The sequence below is a fragment of the Neophocaena asiaeorientalis genome, unplaced genomic scaffold (genome assembly GCF_003031525.2).
Source record: "Neophocaena asiaeorientalis asiaeorientalis breed wild unplaced genomic scaffold, Neophocaena_asiaeorientalis_V1.1 scaffold93, whole genome shotgun sequence".
In the NCBI taxonomy this organism is placed as follows: domain Eukaryota; kingdom Metazoa; phylum Chordata; class Mammalia; order Artiodactyla; family Phocoenidae; genus Neophocaena; species Neophocaena asiaeorientalis.
Window position 1 is genome coordinate 2,115,964 of NW_020174273.1, and position 16,042 is coordinate 2,132,005.

General features: G+C 48.4%; 1 protein-coding gene across 1 annotated transcript in view; it reads right to left on the reverse strand.

Annotated features, from left to right (window-relative positions):
- Window positions 1-1,303: 1,303 nt before the first annotated feature.
- MTMR12 (myotubularin related protein 12) overlaps window positions 1,304-16,042 on the reverse strand; it is a 64,952-nt gene continuing 50,213 nt past the window's right edge. The window contains exons 11-16 of the mRNA XM_024755781.1: window positions 14,844-14,922; window positions 12,982-13,052; window positions 10,603-10,775; window positions 8,093-8,260; window positions 7,048-7,209; window positions 1,304-4,130 (exon numbers count right to left, since the gene is read on the reverse strand). Coding sequence (XP_024611549.1) covers window positions 3,561-4,130; window positions 7,048-7,209; window positions 8,093-8,260; window positions 10,603-10,775; window positions 12,982-13,052; window positions 14,844-14,922 — 1,223 coding nt within the window. The 3' untranslated portion in view covers window positions 1,304-3,560. The remainder of the gene's footprint in view (window positions 4,131-7,047; window positions 7,210-8,092; window positions 8,261-10,602; window positions 10,776-12,981; window positions 13,053-14,843; window positions 14,923-16,042) is intronic.

Genomic DNA, 16,042 nt, shown 5'->3' on the forward strand with positions numbered 1-16,042 from the left:
TTTATATTACCAGTGGCCAGCTTGGTTGTCAACATTCTCCTGTGTAAGCCCTTGGACGTTCACTGGAGCCCACGGCACAAACAGGGTCTTGCGTCTCCCATCCCCATCTAATACTTTTAAGGGCGAGAGAGTGTATGTGTGTTTGGGGGAGGTTGCTGGAAGGGTCAACGTGGAAGGCTGGGTCACTACAGGCCCTGTCCCTGCAGTGGTCCTGCCCCATGGCGGGCTCCACCAATGCTCTAGAGCCCAGGGGGGCACAAGCACAGCTGAGGAGCCTCTCCTCCTGTTGAGCAACGTTGACCACAACCATTGGAGGGGCTGGGAAAACAGGCTGGAGTCCAGGCTCCCTCTGCCCCTCGACTCACCTTCCAGGACAGGAGGTGACACGAAGGCAGGCGAGCCAGGAGTTTGTTCTCAACGGGAGCCACCTCTCCCCACAGTCCTGTTTCACACTGGATGGAAAATGCCCCACTCTTCCCCTCCCCTGCCCTCCGGTCCCTCCCCAACCCTCACCTGGAAACCAAGGAACAAGTAAAACCCGGAGAGAGAGACAGCCGAGTCACCCCAAGTCCAAGAGCTGGTTAATAAATGTGGAAAACAGGACTGGAGTCTGCGAGCCTGTAGAGCGAGAACTGCTAAACACTTGGGAGTTTAATACAAGTATCAAAGAACTGACACATCCGAAGGGAGTGGGGCAGCAGTGAGGGCTTATGAAGTTCCAGGCATGGCTCAGAGTCAGCTCTGCCACGCAGGAGGCTGGGCCTGGCCGACAGCAGGGGAAGGGCAAGCAGAGCAGGGCTACGGAGAGGGAGAGGGCCACGGGCAGGAAAGGGCAGAGGAGGGAGGAACTTCCCAGCCACCACAAGTCACAGGTCTCAATCTAGTAAACGCTAAACTGGCGAATGAGGAAAAAAATCCTACTCGTACACACCATCACAGCCAGGCCAGCGTGCTTATCCTCTCTGGGAGGAAAAGCGAAGGCTTCTCTCTTCCATAGTTTAACTGAACTCAGATCCCTTCCAGCCACAAAATAACAGAATCATCATTTTACGTATCCCCACAAAAGCAAAGAGGCAGTGATATTTAATTTCAGGGATTAAAAAAACCTTTTCCCTTTACTTACCCTGTAGGGCTCCTACCTTATTTTATTTTTCGTCACAGGATTTGATCTCCTCCTGAAATTCCAAATCTTTATTTGGTTATTGGTTTCCCACCCACCCACCAACCAATCGACCACCCACAGACACACACACACTGACTAAATGAAAGTAATTATTCCAAGTTATATCAACCACACCAAATACAGGATTGTAAATTGTGCTTTAATTTCTGCCATCGGATATGATGCAGTGAAATACAAGTATAAACTCTCATTGTACATCCAGAAAATAAAAAGCACATTTATACAGATTTAGCCCAACAGCTTACTCCCTTTTTTAAAAAACGTTTTGCATGTAATTAAAGCTAATTTATCTTCAGTGTAAAAACTTGGAGGTATAAACAAACTCAAGATATTACATACAGGAAGTCAATGTACATTTCCAAACGGGCACAGTGCAGCATTTCAGACAAAGTAAATGGTCTCATTTCAGCTTTTACTGCAAGCATAATCCACATCTCAATCTTGAATAAAAATGTCGCAATATATAAACCCACTGAGAATCCTGTACACAAATACAGCTTTATAGAAATCTGATTTCAAATATAAATACATAAACTGTCATAACCTTACATGTTACAACAGCTTATTTTTCTATCGTAATTTTATAAAAAAAAAATCATAGAAAAATATTTCAATGCACATTCAACCACTATGACAGGGGCCGTGACCTTGTGCCTTTAAACCATACCTTATGGAGTGTAAAGCATCACACCAGGCATTTTTGGAATGAAAATTACTAAGATCTTAAGACTGAAGAGGCTACTGTATAAATATTCCCATTATAATATGGTAACAAAACTAGTTAGCTCCATAGTGTACCTGGGAGGCAGTGGGGCAGGGAAGGGAGGTTAGTGCTAGTTTAAGAAGGCCCACAGAACGTACAAGAAGGTAGCCAACGAACTAGGGTCATTTTAAAATCCCCACTGCAAGCCCAACACTGACCTTACTAGTGAGACTCTTAAGGCAACCAAGACTGGGCATGTGTTTGGCCCCAGATGCATGAATTCTACCCTCCACTCAATCTCCACTGTCATGGCGTGGGGAGGACCGCAAAGCAATTTCTTGTGTGTACAAAAGACGATTCAGTGCAAACCGAGAAACTCCTCTTTGTCAATAGTTTCAAAATTTCTTATTGCCCTTAAGCAACTGAAAGTTTTTCTAAACAGGCAGTATTCAAATTGGGATCTACACTGGAGAACGAATGGATATAAAAGGCAAACTTTCGATAGGAAACATTCTAATGCGAGATAATTTCTTTCCCCTTCCTTTTGTGGAATTGAACAGGGTTCCATGGAGAATGAAAAAACTGGTCCTTACAAAGTGTACTTTCCTGCACTTAAAAAATATATATCATTTAGACAGCAGATCCAGGAAGGTTACCAGGCATAGTCAAGTTTCTTCTATGGCTTTTTAAATCGCTGAGGTACTATGTGATCACCATCACTTCTGATATTTCTGCTTGACCGCTTCCCTACGAAAGCTACGCTCAACAGCGATCCTACTCAGCAGTCTATAAGGTAACAGAATCTGGGGAAACCGTCTTGAGGACGGCGGGCACAGACACTTGACGCCCCGGCGTGCTATTAGGAAAAGGCAAAGCAACTGCTTTCAAACACTGCGCGCCTCCAGAAAAATGGAAGCTCCTCTGGGCAAACCAAAGGGAGTCCCCCAGTTTGCCCAACAGGTGTAGCAGCAAGATCCCGGGACCACGTGCACCAAGGTGGGCAGCGTGCAGGGGCAGTGGCGAGTGGTACAGAGCAGGCGGGGGACCCGGGGCTGCCGGCCCCCGAGCCAGTCCCCCGTCCCACATAAAGTGACACAGCCTGAGGATGCTCAGAAACGTCAGGATAGTGACACGCGTGGCAAGAGGACGCAGAAAGGAAAGATGCTAAGGTTTGGAAACGAAGGCCATACATCTAAACACCTCTATTTGAATCTCTCAACTCGCCACACACATCAGGTAAAGCTGGACTTGTTCCGAGCCGAGATGGGCTAGAGAGACGCTTACTACTCCCGACGACTGGATAAATCACGCTGGCACAGCAAAGATCTGAAGACAGTATGGAGTCCAAGCACATCTTACCAAGGCCCTTTCTAAGTAGTAAACCAGCTACTGCAGGGTCTGTGTGATACTAATGCAGAAGACACTGGCCACAGTTGTATTATGGGTCAAGCAGTAACTCCTTTCCACTAATAATACTAGAGCTATGGTTTTAACTGCATAGTCTTTCAGAATCATGGGGGGTGGGGTGGGAAATGAGGACCAGCTCTTTTCCTGAAGGCCCAGGCTTCCTCCCAGCAGTCAGCTTCAGCGTGACGGCCCGATGCAGACAGCAGACGTGTCTGGCTCCTGCCTCAGCCTGTGACACTCCTCTCTTACTGCCACTGAGCAGACCAGTCACACATCCCCTAGATCCACAAACTCATCTTCTCGCTTGGCCAAGTCTTCTTCATCTCCCAGAGCTTTCCAGCCGCTGGTGGGCAGGACTGGCTTGGAGGAATGGCGCTGCAGCAGCGCAAAAGGGAACAAGGAGGACAGGCGGGCCGAGGTCCTCAGCAGCGAGGCGGCCTCTGCCTGGAGGGCCTCCTGGCTGTGGTGTCTCTCCTCGATTTTCTCCTGTAGGCGCTGGACTTCCTCCATCGTCTCCAAGAGTTTGCTCAGGGTGGCCACTCTGCCGCCACCCAGAATTTGGGCCTCTGGAATCCACCGCAAGTAGCGCTGGGCCCACACTTTGATCTCTGGCCCCTCGATGTGAGGCAGCAGTAGCCCGTGGTAGTTGGGGGGCTTGCTGCGCCAGCTGTCGTAGAACTCTCGGAAGTTGTCCTGCAGCTCCTCGGAGGAATTAATCAGTTTGCTAATTCTCTTGCCCAGAAGGTTTTTAATTAAATGATCTGTTTCTTCCCTGAAAAATCCTCTTTTGGGAGATGATTTAGATTGGGTGAGTGGCAAAGAAAGTTGTCGTTGATGCTTTGAGAGAAAACACAAATAAAATTCTCTGGTTAGCCGGACAGCACGGTGACAGCTGTTCCCATCAAGGCAGAATCCTGCCTTAACCGAAGTCATGAGATATCAGAACTGCCCCGTGAACGTAAGTTCACTGCGACGCTATCACACGCAGAGAGAAAGCAGCGGCGGGCGGGTAGGGGATTCTTGTTTATGCCACAATGCACGTGTCAGATGCACACTGGGTGTATAAACAAATGGGTGAAACCAGGTGCGGGGCGTTAAGTACTTGTGAAGGACAAGCTTAAGGTAAGATAGGCTGATGATGATTTAGGGGAGTTTGGGGATGAGGCCTATTCATTTTTGAAAGGAGCAAAATGTTTCTTCTTTGAGAAATTTAGGGTGTTCACTTTCACAATATTCTGAACACCACCTGTGAGGAAGTGGTGCCGACAACCTGAAGAGCCTGTCACTCCAATGAAATAACTTGTAGGCTTAACTTGTAGGCTACTGGGCATCCAGTGGAGGTCAAGCCTAAGTCAAAAAGATTCCGGCCAAAGAGACAGACGGGAGCAAAAGAAACCTGAGGACTGGCTAAGCGGGCTGGATGTTCCTCTCTGATGAGCTGCACGGAGTAGAAAATGTGAGAGCATTTACACTTTTGCCCTCCTCGGTAACTCCACCTGCAGCCAAAGCAAGGTACTGTGTTTGGGGATGCACTGCGAAAGGGTTGTGAAGATGGTAAAGACGGTTACAAGGGACCCCTGGTGCCCAAAGGAGAAGGTAAAAATCTGAGGAGAAGCTGTTTCTCTCCAACTCTTTTGCCCCTGAGGTATCCAATTGAAATCAGAATAGATAAAAGTTTTATTCTGGGGCTAGCCTCCTAACTCCCTAACATGCTCCTGCCAGTGGTTCTTCCTTATAAAAAATATTTCCTTATTATGGAATGTAGAAAAACAATAAAAATACAAAGTAGAAAGCAAAACCATTCACAATACCCCAAGTGAGAGATGACCAGGATTTTTGACTTTCCATCTGGGGGCAGGAGAGCCGAAGGCCAGGAGTCGGGGGCCAGCCTCTTCTCTCCAGTGATCCAGGTGGGTCAGGGGTCAGGGGAAGCAGGTGGAAGCTAAGAGCCACAGAGTGTTCACTGCCTGCTGGGTTCTGTGCTCAGCGCTTAACATGCAACCACTTACCCAGTTCTCAAAGTCACTATTACTGCCCCATTTTACAGACGAGAAAACTAAGGCACAGAGGTTAAGCAACTGCAAAGGCCCCAGCTACCAAGTGCCAGACGTGGTTTCACGGCCACAGTCTGGCTCCAGAGCCTGGACTCTTAACAGAGCTCTCCTTGTCTTGCAAGCCCCTCTCTGAAGCCGTAAGTGAACGGAGCATTCCAGACGGGCCAGGTGTGAACAGCACTGTGCCCCTAGAGCCTGGTCAAGGCCTAGGGCTGAGGCTTGGACCCCACACCTGAGTGGACCCCATGGTCACGAGTGGTAATTCCCAGAGCAGTGCATCGTGCTGGTCGGCCACGGCTCTTTGGTCTCTACAGAACTACTCCAAGGCCACCTGTCCACTCAACAAGAGGCCCCGAGCCTGACGCCCAGATGCCTCACCAAATGGCTTCACAGGTCCTCGTTGGCCCAGCGCCAGCTCTGCATTAGCTAGTACAAGCTGAGATGCCCCAACCCTGCAGCTTAAGTCTCTCCCACTGGCCAGCTCCTGGAACCTAGGTCCTCTGCTCCCATCTACAAGGAGAAGGGACACTTAGAACAACGGGGCCTGGGCAAAGAAATGGACTCTAGTCTTACCGGGTGGAGCTTTTATTTCCTCCCTTCCGTCTCTGAGGGCCTGGGGCAGCTCCGCAAACCTGACCGGGCGGGAAGTGTGTGTGCAGCCACCAGGGGGCACAGCACGCTGACAAAAACTGACCTCCGGCCAAACTGTTCTGGAGCGCAGGGCAGTTCTGGCCCAACAGACAGGAAAGAGGTTGAGCCAGGAGGGCAAACACCCAGCCTGGGCCTGAGGACCCTTGAAGGGCGAAGCATCAGCTCTAAGTTATCCAGCAGCTGTGCCTTCTGCAAGTGCTGGCTGTGGCTCACCTGGGTCCCCAAGCCCCTTGAGAACGGAGCCAGCTCCCACAGCAGGACGGGCTGGGCTCCCAGGAGCCCCGTGGGATGGCGGGATCAGAAGGATGGTGGTGGAGAAGGCAGTGACGCGCACCGACTTGTGACTGGCCACCCCGCTCTCCCTTTCATGGGGTCGGGGGGCTGGCAGGGGGTCCGGGTCAGGAGACTGAATGGGAAATGCCATGTAAATCACGCATCACCCAGGGAGCATCGGGGTTAATAACTAGTAAGGTCAGGAACAAATATCTAAAGGGAGGCCCAAATAATTTGATGCCTGTCGTTTTCAGCCCAGGTCTGCAAACAACAGCCCGCGGGCCCAATCTGGCCTGGTGCCTGCTTTTGTAAATACTGGAACACAGCCAGGCCTGTCTGCTTACGGGGCGTCTGTGGCTGTTTTCGAGCTCCAACAGCATGCGGGAAGTTGTGCCAGAGACTTTGTGGCCCCTGACAGAACACGTTAGTCGCAAACACCATTGTTAGCGTGAAGAGACGCCTGGCTATTAAAGATGTGAACCGGTACAGACGGCGTAGTAGAGCCCACACCGTGATCGCCGTCCCCTCTACTCTACCAACCGCACGCGGGCAGGGGCGAGACGCTCGATTCCACGCAGCAGCCCCGGCGACACTCAGCTAATGGCTATGTCTCATCAGGACAGACGCTGGCCTGCTGAAGGCAAAGGATTCTCAGGGGCCCTGACAATCTGCCCGTCACGATCTCGACTCTGCAGACTGTGTCCGTGTAACTCTCATCCTTACAGACATGGGGATCTCTGCGCAGACCAAGGGGGTTAGACATATGCACATCTTACTTTGAAATGCGTTCCTTTCCGCTGGCCTTTGTCCAGTTTTGGCTTTTCCACGTAAAGAGGGTTTTTGAGCAACGTCTGGGCTTTGGGTTCGAACTGCACAGACCAATCCCACACGGTGAGGAGATTCAAAGGCTTGCTTTGTGCACCCTGGCCTTCCCGGCCCTGCCAAAACAAGCACAGGTCACGGCGCTTCCAGCGGGGCTGAGGAAAGCAAACACAGTGCTGGAGACGGGCCCCAGGAAGGCGCGCCCCGCCTGCCCTGAGAGCCAGCCTTCCAGTGGCTGCTCACTGCACTAAGGGCTTTGCGCGGGGAGGGGCAGGACGCGCTGCTTCCAGCGGGCCACATGTCAGCCGCAGTCTCCCAGGACGGCACCCTTGTGAGGTCACTCCTAGTTTTCTAATTCACCTTTGGGGAAACTGAGGCTCAGAAAATGGAAGTGACCGCCTGAGGTCACAAAGCTGGTGAGCAGCGAGGCTGTGTGAGTGGAGCCTGGGGCTCTGTTTCCCACTCCCTGTGGGATATGGTAAAATCCCACTGGAGGGCCAGCTCCAGCAAACCCCGAGGCCCCCAGAGGGCTGGTCAGAGCACCGATGGCGCAGACTTAAGGCCCTGGGAGCGCGGCCTCAAGGGAGACTAAAGACGTTTAAGACGGAAAGTGAAAGCCTAGCTTCCCTGCTCCGCCACAGCTCTCTTCACAGTCACTCCAGGCATCGGGCAAGTGGAAGAGAAGGCATCTGACCTGTTCACAAACACAACTTTTAATCTGCTTCATTCCTGGCTCTGACACTTGCTCCCGGCTCCAATATTTACCATGTGACCCGGGGCGAGTTACTCACTGTCTCAGTGCCGCAGCTCCTCAGGGATAATAATAATTCAGACCCACAGGGTGCTTGAGGATTGAATATCAATACCCGGAAAGCACTCAGAACAGGGCCCAGCATATAATCACTGTTACAAAATTATCATTTTTATCATCAATCTTCTTGCACCCTACCTGTGAGACATGGCTTCTTCAATACACAGGTTCCTAAGAGGGACTCTTACCATGTTTGTATCTTTTTGATGAGGCGAATTGAAGAAGAAGGTGCTAAAGATAGGTATGTACAGGCTATCTGACAAAACGGTCAGGTACGTCTCCGTGAACTCGAAGGCTGGGGGATGCTGGTGCACCAGCTGCCAGACACAGTCTAAGAAGAGCAGGAACACGGGAACCTACGTAAAAACGAGATACACGTGACTGAGGGGCACCAGCAGTCCTGGGTTCGGGGCAGCCACCTCGACAGCTGGGGAATAACCTCTCCCGGGCACTATATTCTCTGGGAAACGCATTCCAGGCAATTCACATTCTCAGCTCCATCCCATTCCCAGCGATAAATATGGTCAACTGAAACCACACACCCGTGGATTAACATCAGGACTTGGCAGGACCTCTCTGCGTGAAAGACATTCCTGAGATGATGTAAAAATCTCCTTGTCAATCAGCACTGACAGATGAGCACCTGCAACTGATCCTGGTAACAGGGAACACTAGCTCTGAACCTCAACAAATGAAATGCTGTTCCCCACAGAAGAATTCCACTCTTCTCATTAGTAGCACTGTGTTACAAAGAAATACTACTCAATTACTTCAAATACTGTGGATACTCCCTTCTCCACACCCCTGACAATGAGGGCGCAAAAGAGAAAGAGGACGGGAGAGAAGCCAGAAGCAGCAAAAATGAGTCTCTAACATTTTTCACAAATGCACTTTTTTAAGCGATGGCCTCTTTTATTAGCTTCAGAGGCAAGCCCTCTAATAGTAGAGATGAGAGTTTTCGAGGGTGCCTTGTCATCCCCAACTGCTCCTCGTGCAATCACCAGTGACCCTGTCAGGTGGACAGGACAGGTCACGTCACGGTCTCTCCCTTCCCGAGCTTGGCCAAGGTCTCACACACAGCTCCTGAGAGGCGGGAGCTGGGAAGCCAGCTCTTTTTTCTTTTTTTTGCAGTACGCGGGCCTCTCCCCGTTGTGGCCTCTCCCATTGCGGAGCACAGGATCCGGAAGCACAGGCTCAGCGGCCATGGCTCACGGGCCCAGCCGCTCCACGGCATGTGGGATCTTGCCAGACTGGGGCACAAACCCGTGTCCCCTGCATCAGGCAGGCAGACTCTCAACCACTGCGCCACCAGGGAAGCCCAGAAGCCAGCTCTTGAATCAAAGTCCAGTGCCGTGTCAATCACATCACAAAGTAGAACACCCAGTTTTCTATCAAAACTCCAGTATGTCAGTGTTGAGATGAAAAGAAAGGTCTACATGGGCAACTTTATTTCACACCTCGTTTTATGTTCAAGAGCATACTTAAATAGAGCATAAAATGTTTGGACCTCATTGTACACTCAGGGAAATGGACTCACAAAGTACGGGTGACTCCTCCCAGCACTGGGTAAACAGACCCGATCTGCTCTCGGGCTCTTGCCCCACTAGACACGGTGCCTGTCAGTCCCCCTTTTCTCAAGATATACAAACTATACGAGATATACAAAAGCACACTCTTCCCCACACAGTATCAGCTCTTTCTGCCCGTCATGTTATTTGAGTCCCATTAACCTTTCAAATTAGTATCTCAGAAACGCAAGGTCCCTTTCAAGACTGAAAGATGGTGATGTCCATTCAGCCCAATGGGACACGGATGAGTACAGAACAGTCCTGAAAGAAACTGCAGGCCTAGTGAGAGGGGGCTGGGTCTCCCAGGACACACCAAGCCCTTATGGGCAAGAGCCACGTCTCTGTTTCCACAGCCCCTGTGTCAAGCTGTCCAGCACCGCAGACAGACGTGCTTATTACCTGGGGTAAGAAAAACCACCAGTCGCCCTGCTAGCATACGTTACCTCTGCAGGTGATCTAATTAAAGTTCACCTGTTTTCATTTTTCTTTCCACAGTCGTTAATAATGCAGCCAAAGGAGTTTGCACCGCTGTAACCTAGACAAGTACACCCCAACCTGGGGGGCTCATTTTCATTAACTGAACTGTGACACTAACTCTCCAGCACTTGAATTCGGAGGCCCAGATCTGCAGCTACCATGGCGAAGGCCCTGGTACTGGATAGCGTTCACATAACCCTGTGCTTTATTTTGAAAGGGTTTACTGCAAGGAAAATTTACTTTGCGTTATTATGTATTTTCTGTAGGAAACTTGTACCCTAAATGTTCATTTTTTTTTTGCAAAGACTAAATTAACAGAAACTGTGGGAGTCTCTCTCACTGAGTTCATTTTTATTTAAGTTTTACAAATCAGTATTACTTCCACCATGAAATATAATAGCCCCCTGGGGTACACAATTTAGAAGAGAAGACTCTGAACACACCTGTTAATAAACACCCCTCTCCCCTGGGAAGAGTTTCAATAGTGTTTCAAGCATTGAAAGGCATCTAGCAGTGCACTGACCTCAGCCTTCCTGACAAGCCCCTAAAAGGCGAGCACTTTGCAGGCAGGAGCCCTCGGTCGGAAGACAGATGAACGAAGAGACGGGGCTCTGCTTCCCCATGGCTGCCGGGTCTGTGATGGGGACACTCACCTCCTCCTTGTCACTCTGACGTAGATGGTTGCAGCGATCCAGGAAGCAGTGCCCGCCCACGATCCACTCCTTCTGGACAAGGCTCTGGAAACCGAACCTGGTTCGACAGTGGGGGTCCATCATCACTTGCACCAGAGAGGAAACGAGGCAGCAGAGGTCGGAAGCGTTCTCCTCTGGGGTGGAGGGAGGCCCAGCAGCAGCGCGGAGAGGAAGGAGGGTACCGAGTGTTAAAGAGCTGCAGAGGGCTCGCACAGGCAAGGTAACAGCAGGGGCCTCAACACCAGCGCCTCCCACTGACGGTCAAGCTCTAATTCTCCAAAGGCCAGGGCCAGTGGGGAAAAAAGGGTAATGTTTTCAGATTGAGAGACAAATAGCTTCTAGCCTGGCTGGCACTGGTTCCAGCACACACTGGCACTAAAGATGGATTTGTTACTTATGAATAAATGCAGCATGGCAAACCCACTGTCAGAACGCGGGGTCCAAATGTGCTACACGATGACGGCACAATCATATACATCATGGCACTTGCTGGGCTCCACAGACCAAGTTCAAAACCCTTCCAGCTGGTGTGTCAGGGTCTCCATCACTGAACTCATTGTTCCAAGGCAAAACTGCTTCTCAGCCACCTTTCCTCCACTACCTCTGCTTCGGAGAAAGGGTAGCATTCCTGGATTGCACCAAAATGCTCTGATTCTCAGCTCTACGGCTCTTTCCATTTCTGTCTGGGAGCACAGAGGGGCCCGCTTCTTTCGCCTAGCGTAGAGGAAAAACTCTCCACAGTAAGTATAAGCCATGTGCCCACCCCTGGAGTGCACGGTACAAAACCCACACGATGAAAATTCTGCTCATATCCTGGTTCACCATACATGACTCATAGCAAATAAAAACATACATCTAGATCCGTGCATTTGTCTTAGAGTTTTAAGGTCCTAAAAGTCAAGGTCTACATCCCTGTGGTTTCTACTTTACACAAAGAAGTGCAACTCAAGGTGCTATTTTAAAATATCCACGAGGACAATGGTGCTGGTAGCAGTGGGTTTAGAGAAACTTCAGAACAAATTCTACGTAGGGAGGTGTTTGCACTGTTAAACTCTCCTCCTGACCCCGGGGTCACGAAGCACTACAGAGCCACGCTTACACTGTGCTCCTACTTCTCCTCCAGGAAACAAGCCTAAACAATGGGAACACATGGGTTCAGAAGAAGCAGATTTTTATATGTCTTTCTTGTGCTATCACCTTCCAAAACAAGTTTCATTTTTTAAGAGAATCTTCCTTCTTGCGTATGAAGGGTGTTAACAGTACACATGCGAGTCCTAGGAAGAGCAGCTAGAGAATGAGATTTCAGAGGTACAACTCAGCAGTCCTTCCAGGAGTGTGGGAGAGCTCAGTCTCACCCGCTAAAGATCCCCATTTCATTTTACGCAACTCTGGGATTGGTGCAGTCTGGCCCTGGGTACTTGCACCTCTCAGCCCCCCAACCTTTATCCCTCCTTTTCACCAGTTACTCAATACTCTGTTCTGCTGTTGTTAATTAGATCTTTTTCAATAACACCCTTAGGCCTGCTCTCTCAAACTTCTAGAAGGCAGAGGCATAGAGCTCTGTACATGGGTGGTGCTCAGTGCCTGTATTAACATTTAAGTCAGAAGGTACAGAAATCACAGGTGGACACATTTCCAGTCTGCTCACAGAAGCTAAATTCTAGCAGTCATGGAGAGTGTCAGAAAAATGATAAAAGCCTGAGGGTATGAAAGCATGAGACAGTCTACTTAATGTCAAGCATGGGGCTATAAGAAACTTTAAATATTCAAAACAGCAGATAATATTTTAGCTCAGATCTAACCAATTCCACCAACAATCTTTGTTGCATGAGGTTTACACTTCTTTTACACATTCTGGGTGTGTATATCCTGTCCACATGTACAGGAAGTTAAGTCCACGGAAGAAAAGGGAATCATGGTCCACACCAATCGTGGTGGCAACTGCATGAAGTTGTCAGATACAAAGATGTAAAAATAACAATGAAACCATCCATGGGTCTCTTCATACAAAAACGATCATCCAAAGATTTTAACTTTGAGTTAATATAAAACAAAACCTCAAAATATGAGGAAATGTGAGCTTTGGTAAAGACACCAAACAATTCCTTCTTGGGCTGCGAATAGGTCTGCCGAGTTCCAAGAGAAAGAATTTATTTTTAAACTATAACAATGAACTCCAAAGCAGAGCATTCCAAGGTCAGGGTAAAAAGAATGGGAAGGATTTCTACACCAGCTCATTCCTTCTACAAGACAATTCCACTTACATAAATCTCTATATACAGAAACAGAATCCCAAGTAAAGGAAAAAGGAAACCACCTTTTGTGCTTTAAATATATTACCTAAAAGAAGAACGTTCATGTTTTGCGCTTCTAGACATTCTATAATCTCTATTGCTTTTTTCAGGCAGCGTCTACATAGGAGAGAGGCAAGAAAAACAGATATTAGTTCCTGAGCTTAGTATCATGAATAAGAAATTTAGAGGCATCTGACATGATCTTCAGTTTTCTATCTCATTTACCGTTTCATGCTGAAGATCTCCAAAAAGAAACAAATTATCATTCATGCTATTCAGATACTGCAAGACACTCATCTGCTTATTAGAAACTTAATATTTTCAGAAGGGATTTCCAAAATGGATACAAAAATGTTGCTACGTGATTCCTAAACTAGAAATACTTATTGCAAATTCGTATCTGAGTGTGTTGGTGAGTCCCAGTAAGACCCAGAAACGCCCACATCTGGAGGCTGTGCTGCAGGTCCATTTTGTTAACTCAAGGTCATGGGCTAAATGTGTTGGTGTGGCTGGAAAGGCCCAGTGTGCCCTGAAACCCCTCTGTCTCTCTCGACGCAGCTCCGTTTGAGACTGTTGCCGCTGCCAGCAGCTCTGCCTTCTGCACTGGTAACCCTGCAGCAGTGGCGCCTCCCTGGGCTCTTCACCGGCTTAGGGACACTCACCTCTACCCACCCCATGGAAGGAAAGGTCCTTTTATTTTATAACATTCATCACAATACTTGCAATTATATACTCAAATTAAGGACGTGCAGCAGGCTCCTCAAAACCTATTTGTTAAAAAGTTTTTGGAGGCCTGAGGCTCCTTTGCACAAACTCCCAGGCAGATGTGAGACAGGATGCCGAGCTAGGTGGAAGGGAGGAGTCTTCTCTTCGGAGCTGTTCTCTCCCCTGCTCTCACCCTGTCATCATTTCTGTTTTGCGCCTCCCTTTGCCCTCTCCTCTACTTAAGGGCAACAGACAGAAGCTATTCAAAATGGGAAGTAGGAAAGGGAATAAAATTCTGTTCTCTCGGAATCTCTACTTAACTCCGAAATGAAAAATAACTAATTGGCATTAATGACAGTAAAAAAAAATTTTAATAGGTAAGAGACATATACGATACAGAATTCTTCTAAAAAGGTATTCAGTAAAAACTAAGCATCCGGGGAATTCCCTGGAGGTCTAGTGGTTAGGACTCCGCACTTTCACTGCAAGGGTGTGGGTTCCATCCCTGGTCTCGGCCAAAAACAAAAACAAACCCAGAAACTCAGCATCCCTCCCCTTCTCAATCCCCAGATTCCTCCCTGGGGGTGAGCGCTGCTGCTCATTTAGAACGCTGGGTTGCCACGTCCCCTTTTTTGTAGGCTTCCCATCCCTAGTCTATAGTCTAGGGAGCAGATCTCTGTATGGGCAGGTAGCATGTCTGTAAATTCTTATCAGATGTACACAGAAATAATAAATAATGAATGTAAAATCCAGCTGAGCCCTGAACAGAATATGTCATCTAAGAATATTTAACCGTGAAATAGAAAACAGTTAAATTATTTGTCAGGTTGCTTTACTACTTTTTTAAAATTTCTGGCCGCGTTGGGTCTTCGTTGCTGAGCGTGGGCTTTCTCCAATTGCGGCGAGTGGGGGCTACTCTTTGCTGCGGTGCGCGGGCTTCTCACTGCAGTGGCTTCTCTTGTTGCAGAGCACGGGCTCTAGGCGCGCGGGCTTCAGTAGTTGTGGCTCGTGGGCTCTAGAGTGCAGGCTCAGTAGTTGTGGTGCATGGGCTTAGTCGCTCCGCGGCATGTGGGATCTTCTTGAACCCGTGTCCCCTGCATTGGCAGGCGGATTCTTAACCACTGCGCCACCAGGGAAGTCCTGCTCTACTACTTTGGCTTAGAGAACTGTGTAATTCATGAGCAAAACAACGCCTCGAAATACCTGATTATGTCAAGCCAGCTGCTACTTTCCAGCAGGGAAAACCATTTTATATCTGTGTCCCAAAATTCGGTACTATTATCTGAAAAAAAGAAAAAGAGTAAAGAAGTCAGGCACTGTTTGCTGCTGTGCCTCTGCTGTAAAACCTGTGCTGTTCAGAGGCGCTGCCCCAGACTAGGCTGAGAATCCAGCATTTCAAACCTTCAGCTGAAATTGTTTTTGAATTGTAAACCCCTGGAATGGTGTGGTAGTCAAAAATAGACTTTCATTGCTCAAGTAAAAAGTGCCCTACAATCTGTATACTAAGCCACAGTCCACCCTGTAACTCAACAAGGAGAGTAACATGCTTTAGGCAGACAGAGTCGACATCCAGCCTGCTGCTCTTAGAAGAGGAAGATGCAACAGGCCACGTCCTAATGCCAAGGAGGCCTGAGGGAAGAGCTAGCTTCTGCTGGAATCCTAAACACACACGTTTACCTTGCACGCCAGACACAATCCTCCCAACCCACCTTGATACAGAAGCTTAGGGACACTCACCTCTACCCACCCCATGGAAGGAAAGGTCCTTTTATTTTATAACATTCATCACAATACTTGCAATTATATACTCAAATTAAGTCTGTAGTACAGACTTAATGCAGTACTGAAGTCTACTGCACATCAGAGCTGCAAACTCAAATCAATGAGAAGGCAGATACCCCTGCAGGTACTGGATGGTGAAATCAGAAGTGGAGAATCGCAGTCCTGGATCAGCTAGTGCAATTTCTTACTTCTCCGCCAGGTGTCTGCTTTTTATAAACCTACTTTATAACACATAGCACAGTGTGTTCTAATTAGAGGTACACACTGGTTTCCCTTGGTGTCATATTCATCTTTATCTCCAATGCCTAGCATAGTTAGTGTGTATAATGGAAATTCAACAAATGTTGACTGAATGAATGAATAAATCCTAAATCAGACCACTAGGCTAAAAAGTCAAAGTTAGGAAAAGCTACCTATAAGTGTGACAAATCTCAGAGGGTAAACACTCATTCAAGAGTGAAGAGAATCAACAGGTGACTGACTTTGATTAAATCTGATTCAAGTTCTGAACTGTTCACACTGGCCAGCCTGGGCAGGGAAGTGGTGGTGGCTAGGATGGGCATATTTCATTTTCTACTTTGCACATTTCAGATTAACTGAATGTTTTTTACACTGTAAAA